Source organism: Plecotus auritus (genome assembly GCF_963455305.1).
Source record: "Plecotus auritus genome assembly, chromosome: 7".
Taxonomy (NCBI): Eukaryota; Metazoa; Chordata; class Mammalia; order Chiroptera; family Vespertilionidae; genus Plecotus; species Plecotus auritus.
This window is the reverse complement of record NC_137774.1, coordinates 143,189,401-143,207,162: the sequence shown is the minus strand read 5'-3', so window position 1 is coordinate 143,207,162 and position 17,762 is coordinate 143,189,401. Positions and strand designations below refer to the sequence as shown.

At 35.6% G+C, this 17,762-nt stretch overlaps 1 protein-coding gene across 2 annotated transcripts in view; it reads left to right on the top strand.

The window, feature by feature from the left end:
* CWC27 (CWC27 spliceosome associated cyclophilin) overlaps window positions 1-17,762 on the top strand; it is a 195,349-nt gene that overhangs the window by 51,018 nt on the left and 126,569 nt on the right. For both annotated transcript variants that reach the window (XM_080682695.1, XM_080682696.1), the window contains exons 9-10: window positions 1,398-1,431; window positions 3,645-3,802. In XM_080682695.1, coding sequence (XP_080538821.1) covers window positions 1,398-1,431; window positions 3,645-3,802 — 192 coding nt within the window. The remainder of the gene's footprint in view (window positions 1-1,397; window positions 1,432-3,644; window positions 3,803-17,762) is intronic.

Genomic DNA, 17,762 nt, shown 5'->3' with positions numbered 1-17,762 from the left:
GATGCAAAAAATGAAAATAAAAAAAAATAAAAAAAATAAAAAAATAAAAGGTAAAAATAACATGTGAAGTAGTGAAGGTCATTCACTTCCTCTGTTTTTCTGTTTGGCACGCCTGTTTCTCAGTCCAGACAGTATTGCAGTTCCCTGCGATCCACTGCTCTTCGGTGTTGTAAGCCAGTCCTGATTTTAAGCAGGCGGTGTGTCTTAATTTCTCGTATTCCTTTATTTTTGATTACACAAGAGTCGATTTGTGATTCAGCCCCTGGGTGGCAGTGTTTCTGGATTAACTTCCGGGTCTATCTATGGCCTCTCTAGGCAGTGTTAGAGCCTTCTTTCTCTGTGGCACTCGTCACCGGCCTTATCCCAGGCGAAATCTGACCTTTCCGTGGTGGAGTGTAGAGCTCCTCTGAACCCGTGTGCTTGCGCCAGTTGGGGAGCGTTGTTCTGGGGCTCGCAGCTGTTCCTGGGGTGCCGCCGTTGTGGATTCTCAGGCTTCAGATAAGCTCCACTTTCCGGATCAAGATGGCGCAGACTCCGCGTCCAACCCCGCAGCTCTGGGAGGGGACCCAGCCACAGTTGGTGCTGCCAGGTCAGGGGAACCCTGTTCAGCAGTCCCCCACCTCCTTCTGGAATTCAGCTGTCTCCCAACCAGCCAACAAACACTCCTTGTGCGACCCTCAGCTGTTCTTTCTTTCTGCTCCGGGACAAGGCTCGGAACACGTCTGTCTATTCCGCCGCCATTATTCCCTCTCTAGTTGTAGTTTTGAAATTGTTGTGCAGGGCAGCAGTTTAGGTGCTTACCTATGCCGCCATCTTTGTTTCTCCGACTATTATTTCTTATATATTAAAGGAGTTAACAGAAAATTATCATACTATCTTTGTTGCTTCTCTTTGAGAAGGGAAGATATCTTACTGTTACATATAATTGCATGTGAAATATTGGGCCAGTTTCTTAAAGAGGGACTAAAATACTACTACAAATTTAGCTCAGTTTCAAAAATTCTGCTTCAAAATAGTCTTTTCTTAATATCATTATATTTGAAGGATTTGATTTCATGAACCAGAATACGTCAAGCCAATCGAAGAAATTGTTTTCTGCAGCCCTTTGTTCATAAAAATAGTATTGTTGATTTTTTTTTGCAATTTTTCTTTTAATTCTATTGATTTTGTGTATGTGTTGATGAAGCATACATCTTATTCTATTTATTAAAAAATGACTCATTTTTAGGATGTTTCCACTTACTCTGGAATGCCATTCTGAAATTTCTATGTTGAAATAAGTTTTTGAAGTATTAATCCAACAAAATATTCTAAATTTTTGGGTTATTGAATAATTTTATTACTTCCATTTTGAAGCCAAAATTTACTTGTTTTCCTTTTTTTTTTTTTTTTTGTAGTGAAAAGGATGATGCAGCAGGAGATTTAGATGATGTGAGTATTTTAGTATAAATATAGTTTGAACAATTTACAGAAAGTTCAAAATTTTTATAGAAAATTTAATTGTTTTTCTTAAAAGGTTATATATAACAGTGTGTCCAAAACAAATGTATACACGCTTTAAGAACTGATAGCTCAATTGATGTTTCTTACTTTTCAGATTTAACCCATTAGAACTAATAATTATTTAAAATGTGTATATATTTTTGGGGACACTCTGTATATTACTTTTATAATTATGCATATCAAATTTTGAAAAACATATGAAAGATTTTAAAAATATATAGTATCTTTGTTACTATAATATTTTCTTCCAAGTGTATGTCTACGTGTGTGGAATCTTATATATTAATTTCTAGCCTGTTTTTTCTCCCTATGATATAACATTACTTGAATAATCAAAATTCAGATGTTATTTTATTTTACTATGTTAAAAGTTGAAATGTTGATGCATGGGTATCTTATATGATGTATGGGAAATTCTTGGATCAGTCATTTATAGTAGTATTCCTTCTTTATACACACAGAAGATTCTCTTTCATGACTGTAGTTATCTTTTTAGTTATACTGGCTTAAAGCTGATAAAAGAGAAGACAATTTCCTTTATATATAAGAGATCAAGTTTTTCAAGTCATCTATTTCTCACTTTATGTAAAACCCATTGATCTGTGCATTGTATATTCAGTAGGAAGTACATAGCTTTCTATGCATGAATATTATTGCCACAGTCAAAAGAGAGGGTTCTTTCTGATTATGGAGGGTAGAGAAAGAATGAATATCTAACCTGTTCAAGAAAATCTTCCTGGAAGAGATGATTGTGTTGTGTCTTATAGAAGAATTAGGAGTTAACTAATCAAAAAAGGTGGTGAAGTTTCCTCTAGCTCGGAGAATAGCATATGCTAAAGTCCGGTTACAAGGAGAGATTATATCTTATATAGGAAGCACAAGCTGAGGTTAAAGTTCGAGAATGAACTGGCCTTATGTAAGGAGCAGGGAGGAAGAGTGTTGAAGGTAGAAGAAACTACATATACAAAAGGCTCTGAAGCAGGAGAGAGTTTGGTATGGAAGTCCTCAGTCAATGGTTATCAACTTTTAGGGCTAAAGAATGTCTTAAACATCTTACTGAAAACATTCACAATTTCTGTTTCTCAAGATTTGGTTTGGAAAGACTGGGATAAGGGCTAGCATTTTATATTTTTTAACAAACAATCCAGGTTATGTAGTCTGAGGACCAAACTTTGAGGACCATTGCTCTAAGGGTCCACAACCTCAAGTTAAGAATCTTGCCTCACTATGACTCAGCTGATCAAAGAAACAGAATAGAAAAAGATGCCCTTGAAATAGCATCTTTCTTATCCTCCCTTCTTCCCTCCCTCCCTTTCTCCTTCTTTTTCTCTCTACTCCTCTCTCTGTTGCTGCTGGGAACTATTCTTGAAGTTGAAGATATAATAGGCAAAATGGTCCAGAATATTAGCTCTCATGGAATGCTTCCTCTAATTATGGGAGCAAGACAATAAACACATAACTAATTAAAATGTAGGTCAGATGGGTGATAAATGCTTTGAGGGGGAAACAGGGAAGGAGAATAGAGTGCTGGGGGTGGGTGGGTGATTCTTCCATTTTAATAGGCTGATCAAAATAAGTGTCACTGAGCAGGTGACATACGAGCAGAGATCTGAGATGAAAGAGCAAGCAATGCAGATAAATGGAGTAAGAATGTTTCAAGCTGGAGAGAATAACAACTCCAAAGTTGGCTAGTGTTGGTGAGGTGGAGCTATATGACATCATGTCAGGGAGGTACAGATTGAGTAGGGTCTTGAGTGAGTTGGAGATCCACTGAAGGGTTGTGAGAAGAGGAGTAATTACTGTGACAGATTATAGGAAGAAATCTCAGCTGTCCCATCTCCACCTCTTTACTTGATTCCTGGTTGAGGTCAGCATGCTGGTGATACAGGAGAACAGTTTACTGCACAGAGGGGCTGGGTGTGAATTGAGCAAACAGCTCTGACTGGGTTATCTCACACTTACATAGTTCACCCAGAGCAGACCTCAGGGGTATTGCCACCTGTAGCAGATTCTTCATTCAGCCTTTACTAACTCAAAACCCAACAAAAAGAAAAACAAACTTGGCTTAAGATGCAATGAGGAGTCTGGAAGTGAAAGGGAAGATGGAATGCCCAGCACATACTCCATTTCAATTTCTACAGGATGAAGAATTTGATGGTGCAGAGAATGATGAAAGCATTGATGGTGATGAGAAGAACCTGATGAGAGAAAGAATTGCAAAAAAGTTAAAAAAGGACCCAAGTGCAAGTGTTAAATCAGCTGGAGAGGGAGAAGGGGAGAAGAAATCAGTTAGCCGCAGGTAAGTTGCTTATTGTGCTTCTAGGTATCAGAGGATGTCTTTTTATACTTGATTTTAAATTAAGATTGAGTCCTCTGTTTAACTTACTGTTTAAAATACTATTTTCATAATGCTTGATATATGTACTAGTTGTACTAAATTAGCCCATTTGGAAACCTAAAAGAAAATAGGCCAGTTTTAAAGTAATTATAGCAATGAATCAAATTCCACTTCATTTTTCTCTGATCTCATCTTTAAAATCCTCTATATAAGTTGTTATATATGAGCAAGCAATATATTAGCTAAATGGGGAAGGTTGTGTTTGTTTAATATCAATGAGAGCAGCAGAATAATTGCTTAGAATGAAAAGAGATGTCTTCAGATTCAGGTGAGTAAAATTTGTCAAAACTGGTTAAAGAAAATGTGTGGGCATAAAAGCATTTTTAAATACCTTTTTCAAGTCTGATTTATACCATATACCACTCCTAATCTCAATGGTATTATAAAAGAAATTTCAGCAAATGCCTGATAAAGAGTTGTTGAACTTTGTGACTCAACATTTTATTCCCCTGAAATTCAACTTAATTGAAAAATTCTCCTTTGTGATTCTATTATTATAACTTTATGGTAAATGTTTTAAGTAATATTGCTTTAAAAAGTAATACTATTTGTTTTCTTTGGATGGCTTACATTTGGGGATAAGATAGATATAACTACATATAAATAACTTTTTTTGTTGTTGTTGTTTCTCAACCTCTTATAAAAAACTTTAAAAAGTATTCCCATGTTGTCATTGCTTAGCTCCCTTAATTTTTTCCTTTATGTAACTAGAAAAGTAACTTTCAGAAATTTTCACTGATGTTATAACCTTTTGCATCCAAAAATGGTACTTAGAAGTTACTTTAAGTATCTTTTCTTTTTCCAACAACATTCACCTGACAGGTAATCACTGTTGAGTAATTTAATATAGTAGATTAACTTTGGGCCACTAGTAACTGAAGATTTTGGTGATTATGTATATGCTTATTCATAAATGGAGTTGATGAGCCTCTCCTCACCTTTCTAACTCTTAGTCAAATCATGAATATAGTGAAGAATCCTTTTTTTCTCTCTCTCATTCAAAACAGATTTTCTGCTTTTTAAGAACTATGAGTTAGGTTTATAATGTGACAAAAATACATTTATAATTTTAATAAATAAAACATATTTTCTGTTTAAATGTTTCCTTAAGTCCTCAACTTTATCTTGTTGGCCTTAATACAATTTCAAATACTTATGTACCCTCTAATTAATAGATCTTATAATTTAGCAAAGTTGAAGTTTCTGTAAGAATGAAAGAAAGCTTATTTATCAAAATTGGCCTTAATAAACACCAAACATCTATTTGTAAGTGTTCTCTTTCCCAAATTTTCAATATTCATATCTTCTCTCTCTCCTTCATCCCATTTCTCTCCTACCTACAAAGGAAAATAAAAGAAAAATAAGGTCAGGAGAAAGTACTAATTTCTTAGGGAAAACACAGTTTTTCACTCTTATTTATACATTTCCGTGAGTGTCTAATTGCCATTTACTTTAAGGACAAAAAATTTCCAAAATCATTACTGCTTTTGGTCAGTTATTCTAGCTTCACTATAGTTTAAGTCTCAAGTGAGTTTTATGTTAAAAAACAGAAAACCTCTAAGAGTCTTAAAAAATTATAAGGTGGTGAAAAGGATATTTTTATTTAAAGGAAAATCACTATTCAGTCTAAGTTGAATTTTAATGGAAATAGCTGCCAGCCAGCTAGGACATTAGTGTGAAATTATTATCTACTAGATGCCCAGTGCACAGATTCGTGCACTGGGGGGCGTGGCCTGCAGGGATCAGCTGCTGTGGAAGTGTTTGTTGCTCATCCCAGTCAGCTGAGCGGCGCTCCCACTGTGGGAATGCACTGACCACCAGGGGGCAGCTCCTGCGTTGAGTGTCTGCCCCCTGGTGGTCAGTGCACGTCATAGCGACTGGTTGACCAGTTGTTCTGGTCATTTCGCTGTTCGGTAGATGGGCTTTTATATATATAGATAGATTTAAAACTCAGTGATTTTGCTATATACAAACTTTTCATCTGGATGTGCCTGAAGTAGTCTTTTATCCTTTGGTCAGTTTCTTTTTCAAGCAGGAAGGATCAGGGACTAGACTAATCTACCAGCCCTTTCGGCAAGGAGCCACTTGGTATTGCTTTTATTGGTAAAGAAACATCTGGAATCTGTTAAAGCTGCTTATCACTTTGTATGTTAAACCTACAGCAAGTTTGCTGAGTTCTTAATATTTAATCTGGGGAATGGTACTTAACAATATAGTTTTCAACAAATTTATATAGAGTACAGTCTTTCACTAATAATCTATTCTCAACAATGTCTCCAGTTGTTCCATTGAAAAGTACTCAGGAGTTCAAAAAATAAGTCCGAAGCTCTTCCTATCTCCTCTCCTTTCTTCTTTCTCATTATATTTATTCTGACTTCTTTAGGATTTTGGTCCCTTGCCTCCTCCCTTTTCTAAATGCATCAGTCTCAATCTCTTTCTTATTCAGCCCACCTTCTCTAAGCCTATATCTTGAGTATTGGATGTTGATGAGCAAAATCACACAGCCAAGTACAAGCCCAGCCTTAGCTGAGCCTACAATACCTCTTTATTCCCCACTTCCCATGGTGCTTACTTCAACCCCAGTGTCACTCTCATCAGGTCACCTGGCAGCCTGTTATGTGAACTAGGAGTACTTTATTCAACTCTTAATCTTTTCTCTTAAAACCCTTATGCTTTTCAGACTTTATGCTTTAAAGGGTGAAGAATCCCTCTATCCTTTCAAAATGATCCTATTCTCTTTCCTTTGGCTTCAGTTTTCTCTTTTCCCTGGTTCCTTTCCTTAGGCTTGTGGTTAAGCAACTTCCAGCATTCAAGAGTAAAAACAAAACCATTCCATTTTATGTCCTGTCCCAACCTCCTTACTTTGCACTTATTTCTAAATACATATCATCAAGCTTTCCTCTCATCACTCCACTAAAACTCCTCTCACTAAGGCCACCTACCTGACAAATGTAATGGCTGCTTTCCAGTTTTCGTTTTCCTTGGTGTCTGTGCTGTGGATTTGACATTTTTTAATTTGTCCTCTCAAAACCAATCTTCCTCAAGAACCGGATTCTTAAAGTGTAATCTGTGGGCCAATAGTGTTAATATCACTTGGGGAGTGTTTAGAAATGCTGAGTTACAGGCCCCAGCCCACACTTTCCAAATCAGAATTTGCATTTTAACAGGATCCCCTTGTGTGTCTATTAAAGTTTGAGAGCACTCCTCTAACATACTAATTTTTATCCCTGCTGCTACTAGACTACTAGACTGATGCAAGTTTATAAAATCTTGACTCCAAGGTCAGCAACTTGTAGGCACATTCTCTGACTCCCAGGGCATCTCTATTGCCCCTTTCTCCACTTCTGTGATAGTTAGTATGACATTAGTTTACATTTTTCTCCTCTTTCTGTACTTTACTGTAATTTTCTTGAAGGCAGAGCTTGTGTCCCTTTATGTTTTATCTCTGTGGTCAAACATCATAGGTACCTAAATATTTGTATGAATGAATGAATAAAACATGAGTGAATCCTTTATTGACAAATCAGTTTCTCCTCCAGATCTTGTAAGTAACTTGCTTGTATTTATCACATGGGATTTGTTGGTTTGCCTATCCCTTGGCTGAGACTGAGCTCCTTCAGAGACTCTTATTTATCTTTACATCCTCTGAGTCATATGCATATAGTAATTGGTCATTAAAGTGTGTATAATGAGTGGATGAGCAAATGAATGAATACAGTTGTGATTCATTAGAGGAATGGTTTTCACTGTCCGCTGCACATTAGATTCACTAGATTTCACTCCTAACTGGACATTAGATTCATATTAGGCTCACATTGGATGCCTAGCCTCACTCCCACAGATTCTGTCATTTTATCTGCAGTGAAACCTGAGCACATCCTTTTTTTTTTTTTTTTTTTTTTTTACTTTTTATCTTTTAATTGAAGTATCATATACATATGGAATATATCTGTATAAATTATATTTCATAGTGCATATATCATAAGCTTATACAGCTTGCTAAATTTTTATAAGCCAAATACACCCATATACCCACCAAGTACACCCATATACCCACCTAGAAGCAAAACTGCTATTACCTGGAAGTCTCCCTCTTGCGTTATTCTGGTTACTTCTCCCTCATATTCTAATAGTAAACACTTTTCTAACTTCTAAAAACATACATTAATTTAGGACAATAATTCTTTATAAAAGCGCTCCAGATAGTCTACTGTGTACCCAGAGTTAGAACCCTAGTCCCCACCAAACACATACTCCCTTGGTTATTTCTGAGGCATAGAATAACATAGAAGTAGATTTTAAAAATTCTAGTGTTAACTCGGATCTTTTTTGTAGTCTAATAAGGATAAGACATTTATATCAACTAAAGTGAGTTTTGATCTTTGAAAAAGATAAGGGTCAATAATAGTGGAAATCAAGTAACTTTAGAAGAAGGAAAATATGATATTTGAGTATTCCTAATGTTTTTAAAAGATGTGTACTGGTAAGGATTTAAATAAGTCTCCTTGAACCTTTTCTGTATATTTGGATTACTTGAGAACAGGTGATCAGAATTTTTGGTGTGGGATCATAGACATTTTAAAAAGAACCCAAGTTATTCTGATGTGCACTCTAGGTTAATTGAAACTTGGGGGAAATTGGAGTTTGTATTTGGAAAATCCTATTTTTTCATATATATTTTTTTATTGATTAACTTATTACATGTGTGTCCTTATCCCCCCATTGTGCCCCCTCCCCCACTCATGCCCTCACCCCCCTGGTATCTTATCCCAAGAAACTAGAAACACTAATCAGAAAGGATATATGCACCCCTATGTTCATAGCGGCACGATTTACCATAGCTAAGATTTGGAAAGTCCTATTTTAAACTTAGTGTAAAGAATCCTTTTTCTTGCCTGTAGGTGGAGCTCAGCTGCTGCAAGTTAATCATGTAAACCAAATTGAATTGTCTGCCCTACTTGTTTTTTGCATCTGTGTATTGATTCATAATAAATGGCCAGTGAGCCTGGCTGGCATGGCTCAGGTGCTTGAGCATCGACCTATGAACCAGGAGGTCACAGTTTGATTCCCGGTCAGGGCACTTGCCTGGGTTGTGTGCCGGGCCAGGTGGGGAGAAACATCTCATCATTGATGTTTCTCTCTCTCTCTCCCTCTCCCTTCTTCTCTGAAATCAATAAGAATATATATTTTATAAATAAAATAAATGACCAGTGAAATCAGATGTAGCAAGGGACCAGACAGTCAGAAATCAGTGGTTTGTTGTGATTTTTTTACAGTCATTATGGAAATTCTCTTTTATTGTATTATTTCTATCATTGGTAATTTTATTGTGATTTTTCTTCTAAATTATTTTCATCAAATTGAAATATAAATCAAAGAAATCTTGACACATACCATCATATCTCAGTTATTAAAGATTTGATCGTAATCGTTCAGGGCTAATTAGAGTGGTATTAGTTTTAGAGTTGAAACAGTTTCATAAACCAGCTATCTTATTTGGTAAAGGTAAGTAGAATTTATGTTTTACTCATGAGCTGTATTAGGTTGACTGAATGTGAAATATCTTACTGTAATGAAAGCATCGGGAATTTAGATATGAATATTGCAGTTGAGGTTGAAGATCTAATGAGTTGGAGTGAACTTTAAATTATGGAGCGAGGGATAATAGTCATAAATATCTCCAGAGGCCTGGGTGAACACCCAGATGAGCTGTTGCTAATTTTAGTCTCTCACATCTCCATTTGTTAGGATTTCTTATGTAACTGTGAACACCACCACCACCCCCCCCACCCCCGCTTCCCCCAGTATTTCTAGCCTTCTCAAAAACATTAATAACCTATCTCTTAGCTTTTGGGACTTTTTGAGTTTTAATATACTTCGTGTTCTGGTTTCTCTTAATAATTAGACTTAGGAAGTACAGAGTTGTCTTTGTACATAAACTCTGTTTGCTTTAGCAAATTCAAAAAGATAGTACATTTAAATTTCAGAAATTTAAAGATAGTACACATTTTATAATGATAGTAAAAAATTCTAAAAGAACCAATGGACACAGACAGTAGGGGGGGTGAGGGCTTGTGCTTGAGGGAGGAGGTGGCGGGGGAGAGGTCAATGGGGGGAAAAAGGAGACTCATGTAATACTTTAAACAATAAAGAATTTTAAAAATTCTAAAAGATTATGATAACAAGGATGGATATACACAAACATGCTAACAACCCTATTAAAACCATTGGAATCTTTATATCTAAGAAGTCCCCCTCTTCATCTCATCAGAACATTTACAAGGAGTGAAATTGAACAGCTAGAGCATTTCTGCTTTCTTTCGCCTTCTTTGCCTCAAGTGTACTTAAGCAAACAGTAAAAGGGAGTAAGGAAAAGAAACAACAATCTACATACTAGGTCATTGGTCACTGAATAAAGAAAATTGCATTAATTATTCCTTTGGTACGGAGTAGTAGTGGTCCAGATGTTGTATTTTCATGACATATTTGGGTTTAACAGTAGATCTGAAGCTTTGGAGCAGTTCTAATTTTAATCATACTTGCATTTAGTAGAACTTGGTTTTCAGTTTTTATATGTTCTTTCCTGTCCAATCATTCTATTCTCAAACATATGTTACTCTTGTTGTGAGTCATTGTGCAGGAACTGCTGTGTGCCAGACAGTACTAGGCTCCAGGGACATGAAAATAAAGAAGAAAGGGCTTCTGTCTGCAAACTTTCATAATATAGTGTAAGAGTAAGAACTAATAAACAATTAACTACAATTCAAAATGTGTGCAAAGAATTATGGAATCTAAGTAGACAATATATATTTCAGGAAAAACTCAAAATACCAGGTTAAAAAGGATTGAATATAAAATTGCCATTTTTGTAGGTCAAGAAAAGTAAAATATCAGCAATTTTGTAAGTTTCACCCCAATGCTAGTAAGATAAACACTTTTTTTGGAGCCACTCTTTAAAAGAAATAACATTTTAGCATTAAATTAAATTCTTTATATCTCCAAATATAGATTAATGGTTGTTTTATTACTTTTACCTGTTATGTGTAAAATTTTGGAACAGTAGCAATTATAATATAAACCATACCATCATTTGGCATTTCTGGCAAGCTTTCATTTCCCTTCTGTTTGGATCTTTATAGCAAGAATTTTGGATATTCTGGACAAAACCATGCCTTAGGCTGTTTGAAATAAAATACCACTTTAAAAATGTCCAGTTAATTCATTGAGAACCTTAATCCATATCCAAGGAATCACCTTCAAAATAAAACAAAACAAAAAAATTCTTGAATTTCAGTTACTGTGTATGCTTCAGAAATATGACAACCCTACTGTTTTTCCAATTAGATTTTGTAGGGCAGACAGGATGCAGTGAAATGCACATGTGGGGAGATTCTCCTGTCCCAGTGAAAAGGGGTACTTGCATCTCTTTAGAATGTGTTGATTTGTGTTACCCTTCAGTTATATTTTATTGCTCTTGCAGTATCATTTGTTGAGAGGGAATGGAATTGTACCTTTGACATGCAGTATTGAGATTATGTGCAGAAAAACATTCTTTAAATATTCAGTGTTTGAGGAAGTGTTTTCTCTCTACCCTGGAACATATATAATCATGTTTTGAAATGTTCATTGCTTTTCTGCCTTCCTAGTCTTCCTAATGAACTGGTTCACCTGTAGATTAAATGGGCAGGTATAAGTTAGATAAAATGAAGAAGAGAAGGGCCACCCAAGACACAAAGTTCTTTGTTTAGCACTAAGTTAAAAGCACATGAAATTACACAGGCCACACTCTATAAAAACAAGAACTATCCAAATGACCTAGAGACAGATTTAAAAAATTTGTTTGACTTTTACAAAATGCATATCTTAGGACCCATTCCCCTCACACAAACCAAAAAAAAATCTCATTCAGTATGTCTAGCATGTTATTTGCTCATAGTTTTTGTAGCAAATTAATTAGTGATAAAATTACATGTTATTTAACCTTTTCTTGTATATTGGGAACATAAGTGGATAGAGGGAAAAAAGGTTAAAAAGCAAGTTTGATCTAGATTATCAAGATTAATCTTCTAAATGAGTGGCTTTTTGTGAGGGGGTAATATTATTCTCTATTTTTTATTTTTTAACTTAGTTTTTAAATCTTTATTGTTGGAAGTATTACATATGTCCCCTTTTTCTCCATTTGACCTCTCCCACCCTGCCCCTGCCCCCCTCCCTAGGCCTTCACCACCCTACTGTCTGTGTCCATGGGTTATGCATATACGCATATGAGTTCATTGGTTGGTTTCTGCCCCTCCTCACCCCCCCCCCACACACCTTCCCCTACCTTCCCTCTGAGGTTTGACAGTCTGTTTGATGCTTCTATGTCTCTTGGTCTGTTTTTGTTCATCAGTTTATGTGCTTTTGTTCTATTTTGTTAGCCTTACCGAATCTTCGTCTTTATTTAAGCTTGTCTTTTTAAAAGTGGACACAATATATAAACTATTTAGTAATGACTTATTTTGAAGAGGAATCTCATAGAATTCATTAAAGTTCTTTCCTACCTTTTTGCCAATTTTGATATGTTAGTAATATTTGATCTCTCCTTGCTCCTTAGTCTTAATTATTTAGCTATATCATGTATATCGATTTATTCAATATATGTTACATTTATATTGATTTCAATGTGTTTACTATTTAATTACACTTAGGAGAGTGTTAAACCTTAAATACGATTTCCATTATACTTTGAAGTATATCCTTAGCTTCCTAGACTTTTAATGTAATTTCATATTTAATTTATTTTTCTTCTACTCACTTAATTTTTTTAAAAAATCCTTAATACATTTTCCTGGTACTGCTAATTGCCAATGTTGTTATGGCAACTTACTCTGATTTCTGTTTTAAATTTTATGATATTGATTTAGCTGCTTCTTTAAAGAACTGTCTTGTTTAAAGAGTCACATATTTATTATATGATAATGGGTAGGTTTCTGTGCCTACTGAAAAGCATTTTTCTTATGGTCAAAGGCAGATATTAATTGGCATATGAGTTTATGTACTGAATTGTTTTAAAATTGTATTTTCAATTTGTTCTAGAAATTCATTAGATCAAAGATATATATGTACTCAACAAATAGGAAGTTAGAATTATTCTCTACTGTATATTTGATTTTCTTGATTCTATGAAAAAGAATGTTTTCTTAACTTTGTAAGTTATATAATGACCTCATGGCAATTTCTTCTTTTTAGATAAGTACTTACCTTTTTAGTTTTATTAATCATTACAAATTAATAGAAAATTTCCAGATATGCTTATTTGTTCACAATATTGACAGTAACTTGAAATTCCTTAAAGAGAGGGTTGTTTAAGGGAGTTAAAAAGAAAGCCCTTGGCTTGGCTTCAAACAGTTTAGAAAGATATCTTGTAGGCATCAAAGACGAGTGTTGCAGTTGTATTTTATATCCTGCTGCTATTCAGTAAGACTCCGTTTTAGGTGCAGGTTGTATGTACTTGCCCGGTCCCCAGAAAAAGAGATTTGTGGCTGACCTGTGAGAGTACATTTGGTGTGATAGAAGGTGGAAATGTCTAACCCTGATGCTGCTGGAGAGGAGCCTAGAGATTGAAGGCTAGGATAACATAGCAAAGTTATTCACCACCCTTAATTATTTGGCTTTATGCTCATTATTATCAGGATTTATCAGTATTCCAGTGAAGTTTTAAAAGTCATGTTTTATTTCTTTTATTGTTTTATCCTATGCTATGTAGGATAGAAAGAATGTTGGAACAAAATGTGTTTGCATTTTAGTAGATATCGAAAGGCCTCTGCACATAGTTTTAGTAGCAAATTAATTAGTGATGAAAATACGCATTACTTAATTGTTGCAGAAGACAATGGTCACCCTACTCTGGGGAAGTCAAGTGAGAGGGTCCCTTCTCTTGGCCAAACTAGCCAACAATTTTCAGTAGGAAGAAGGGGACTTTCACCTACCACTTGTTATAGTACTTAAGCACAGCCTGCAACAAAAATTAAGCACCTATGACCCTGAGATGGGTTAACAGCCTGAGGATGATTGAATTGCAGCATCACTGCTTTGAGTTTTTGATGTTATGGCCATAATATGGAAGGAGGTTTGAACTACCTTAATTCATGGCATTAAATGGAGCCTTTTATGATGTCCATCAAAGTACTTTTCATAAAACTCTGATTAAATACAGTTTATTCCAACAAAAAAGCATAAAAATCACTTGTGTGTGAGAAAATTAATTTGCTTGTTCTTTTTAAAAGTTTTAAAAACATTTTAAGAATGTAAGTTCATATTGTATATTGTATGTTATCTTTGAATTATTCTTTTTAAAAACACTGTACCTGCTGAGGTTTAGTATTAATCGACATGTGGCACCTAAACCAGGTTAAAACAAAAATGCAAACATTAAAACCTCCTATGAAGCTATAAATCTGACTTGGAAGTAGAGTATACCAAAGGTATTCACCTCATCTGGCTCTTTAAGGTGAAAAGCTCCCAGTCCCCTGGCAGAGCAGTAGCCTCACCTTAGTGTACTATTGCATGCTGCCACTTTCTCTTCTCCTTCACATTAGCCAAGTTCTGCTTAAGTTAACCTTTCTGTTGTTACATACCCTTCCATGGTGTGTATGATACCTTCAACTAGAGGGGTTATTTAAGTATATATTGTTTACCAAAATCTAGAGATTACATGCTTATTAAATCTTAAACAGAAAAATAAAATGGCTAAAGAATAGAGATAATGGAACAGAATACAGAGCCCAGAAATAGACTCACACAAATATCATCAGCTAATTTTTGATAAAAGTGAAAACACAATTTGATTGAGAAATGATAGTCACTTCAAAAATGGTGCTAGAACAATTGGATGTCTTTATGCAAAAAAAAAAAAAAAATGAACCTTAACACATACCTCTGACTTTATACAAAAATTAAGTCAAAAACTACTAAGCTTCTGAAAGAAAACATATGAGAAAATCTGTATGGACCAAGGTTTTATAGAATTTGTAGACACACACACACACAAAAATGAAAGTCACTGGTAAATTGGACTTCATCAAAATTTTGCCCTGGCCTGGTGGCTCAGTTGGTTGGAGCATCATCTGTACACAAAAAAGGTTGTGGGTTCGATTCCTGGTCAGGGCAATACATAGGTTGGGGTTCAATTCCCATCAGACACGTATGGGTGGCAACTGATTGATGCTTCTCTCTTTCTCCCTTTCTTGCTTTCTAAAAATCAATAGAAACATCTCCTCCAGTGAGGATTAAAAAAAAAATTTAAAAACTTTGGCTCTGCAAAAGATGCTGTTAAAGGGATGAAAAGACAAGCTGTAGACTCGGAAGCATTATTTGCCAATCACACATCTGATAAAAAACTTGTACCCAGAATACATAAAGGACTCTATTGTTTAAAACTCAGCAATATAACAAACAAACCAGTTTAAAAATTGGACAAAAGGCCCTAGCTGGTTTGGCTTAGTGGATAGATCATCAGCTTGTGGACTGAAGGGTCCTGGGTTGGATTCCGGTCAAAGGCACATACCCGGGTTGCTGGCTGGATCCCCAGTAAGGGGTATGCAAGAGGCAGCCAATCAATGATTCTCTCTCATTACTGATGTTTCTCTCTCCCTCTCCCTTCCTCTCTGAAATCAATAAAAAAATATATTTTTTAAAAAAATTACACAAAAGATCTGAACATATATTTCACCAAAGGTATATATAAAGCAAACAATATATGAAAATATTTTATATGTACATTCTGAGATGGATGACTATTATAAGCAAAAAGGGACTTAAAAATTTCTTTGTGTTGTTACTTCACAATACATGTAGTGAATAAGGAGCTAGAAAAAAAGGTAAAACCTTATTTCTTTTTAAATCTGGAATTTCATTATTTCTACCTGTAGGGAACATAGAGCTTAGTTTCTAATGCTGGCTCTTAGTTTTGTATTTTACATAAAATCCTGAAGTTGTCTACTAAAGCATAGGAGAAGAGTAGCATTGCAAGAGTAAGGGAAGAATGGTGACGCTAGAGAGCGTTCAGTCTTCCCTTAATTGTATTTGCAAAGTTTGACTTACTCAGGATTACTCTTCAAGTAATGGACAGTCTAAGATTTAAGCTCAGACACATTTGACTTACCTGCCATATTATACCTCCCCTGAGATGCAGCGTAAAGAATGAGATATTAGAATAATAGACCAAGGGTGCAGATAGTATACGCAAGGGGATAGGTGAGAGTTTGATATCCTGATAACTGAGGAAACTTGTGTACATATGGACACACATCTATAGGAATTATGATATAAAGTATTAGAGAAGTAGACTGGGGCCAGAGCAAGATGGGCCTGTATTGGCATATTGAGAAACTGGACTTTGACGTTCAGATGGTGGAGAACAATATAAAAGTTTAAAATTGGAAAGTGACATGATTAGGTTTTTGTCTTAGAAGGCTCACTGTGGTAGTAATGTGGAAAATAAATCAGAGGTAGGCAAGACTATAGGTTGAGGAGACTAACTAGGAGATTGCTTTAATGGTCCAAGTCCAGACAAGATATGATGAAAGCCTCAATTAAGACAGTGTTTTGTTTCTTGGGTAATTTGCATTCAGAAAACATTTTTTTTTCAAACATCTACAATATGCATATAGTAAATCCTACATAATAAGAGGCTAATATGAAAATTGTCCCCTTGACCAGGAGTTCGACCAAGAGTTCAACCGGGAGTTCAACCAGGGGGCAGGGCTGGTTGGCCAACCGCCCATGGACCCTCCCCCTGGCTGGCCTGGCCCGATCGGCCCAATCGGGGCTGGCTGGCCGGACCACACCCATGCATGAATTCATGCACCGGGCCTCTAGTATAGAGATAAAGAAAGATACTACTCTTGCCCACTAAAAAGCTCTCAGCTGAGGCAGATAGCCATCTGTACTCACAATGAACTCTATATAGAATGGAGGTTCAGAGAAAATATAGCAACTTCTGGAGGAGAGAGAGATTAATTTTGATTTTAGGGATCAGGAAGTCTGCATGTATGCATACTAGATAGCATTAATACTAGGCCTGGAAGAAGAGTTAGAGTTTAAGTAAGAGGAAATGGGTGGGAAAGGGAATTTCCAGTAGAGGAAACTGAGAAAAGTGCAGCATGTATTTGAAGAACAATCTGTTATGACCAGAAGAGAGGATATAGTTGGAAATAAAGCTGGAACCAGATCATGAGGTACCTATCAGAATACTGAAGGCAAATATAACTCATTTTGCTTGATTTATATGTTAATTCAAGTGCACAGCTAAACATAGATCAACTGCTTTTTTCAATTAGAGTAAATTTGAAAGATTCAAGGTTGTGTGAATATTGTATTTCTACATTTTTGGAGGGGAGTAATACAAATAGAAAGGTTTGGTGAGATTACTATATTAGATGATTATGTTTATTTTACTTTTTATCATTTGAAAATGAATACCAAATCCCTATAGTAAATAAGGTGGTAGTTTAGGGAGAGGAATGAATCTACCTAGTGGCAAGATGAAAACAAATTTTATTTCTAGCACTATGCTAAAAATGTTATTTGTATAATGAATCTTTTTTTTTTTAAAATATATTTTATTGATATTTTACAGAGAGGAAGGGAGAGGGATAGAGAGCTAGAAACATCGATGAGAGAGAAACATCGATCAGCTGCCTCCTGCACACCTCCCGCTGGGGATGTGCCCGCAACCAAGGTACATGCCCTTGACCGGAATCGAACCCGGGACCCTTCAGTCCGCAGGCTGACGCTCTAACCACTGAGCCAAACCGGTTTTGGCTGTATAATGAATCTTTTAAAAAATATATTTTTTTATTTACTTCTGAGAAGAAGGGAG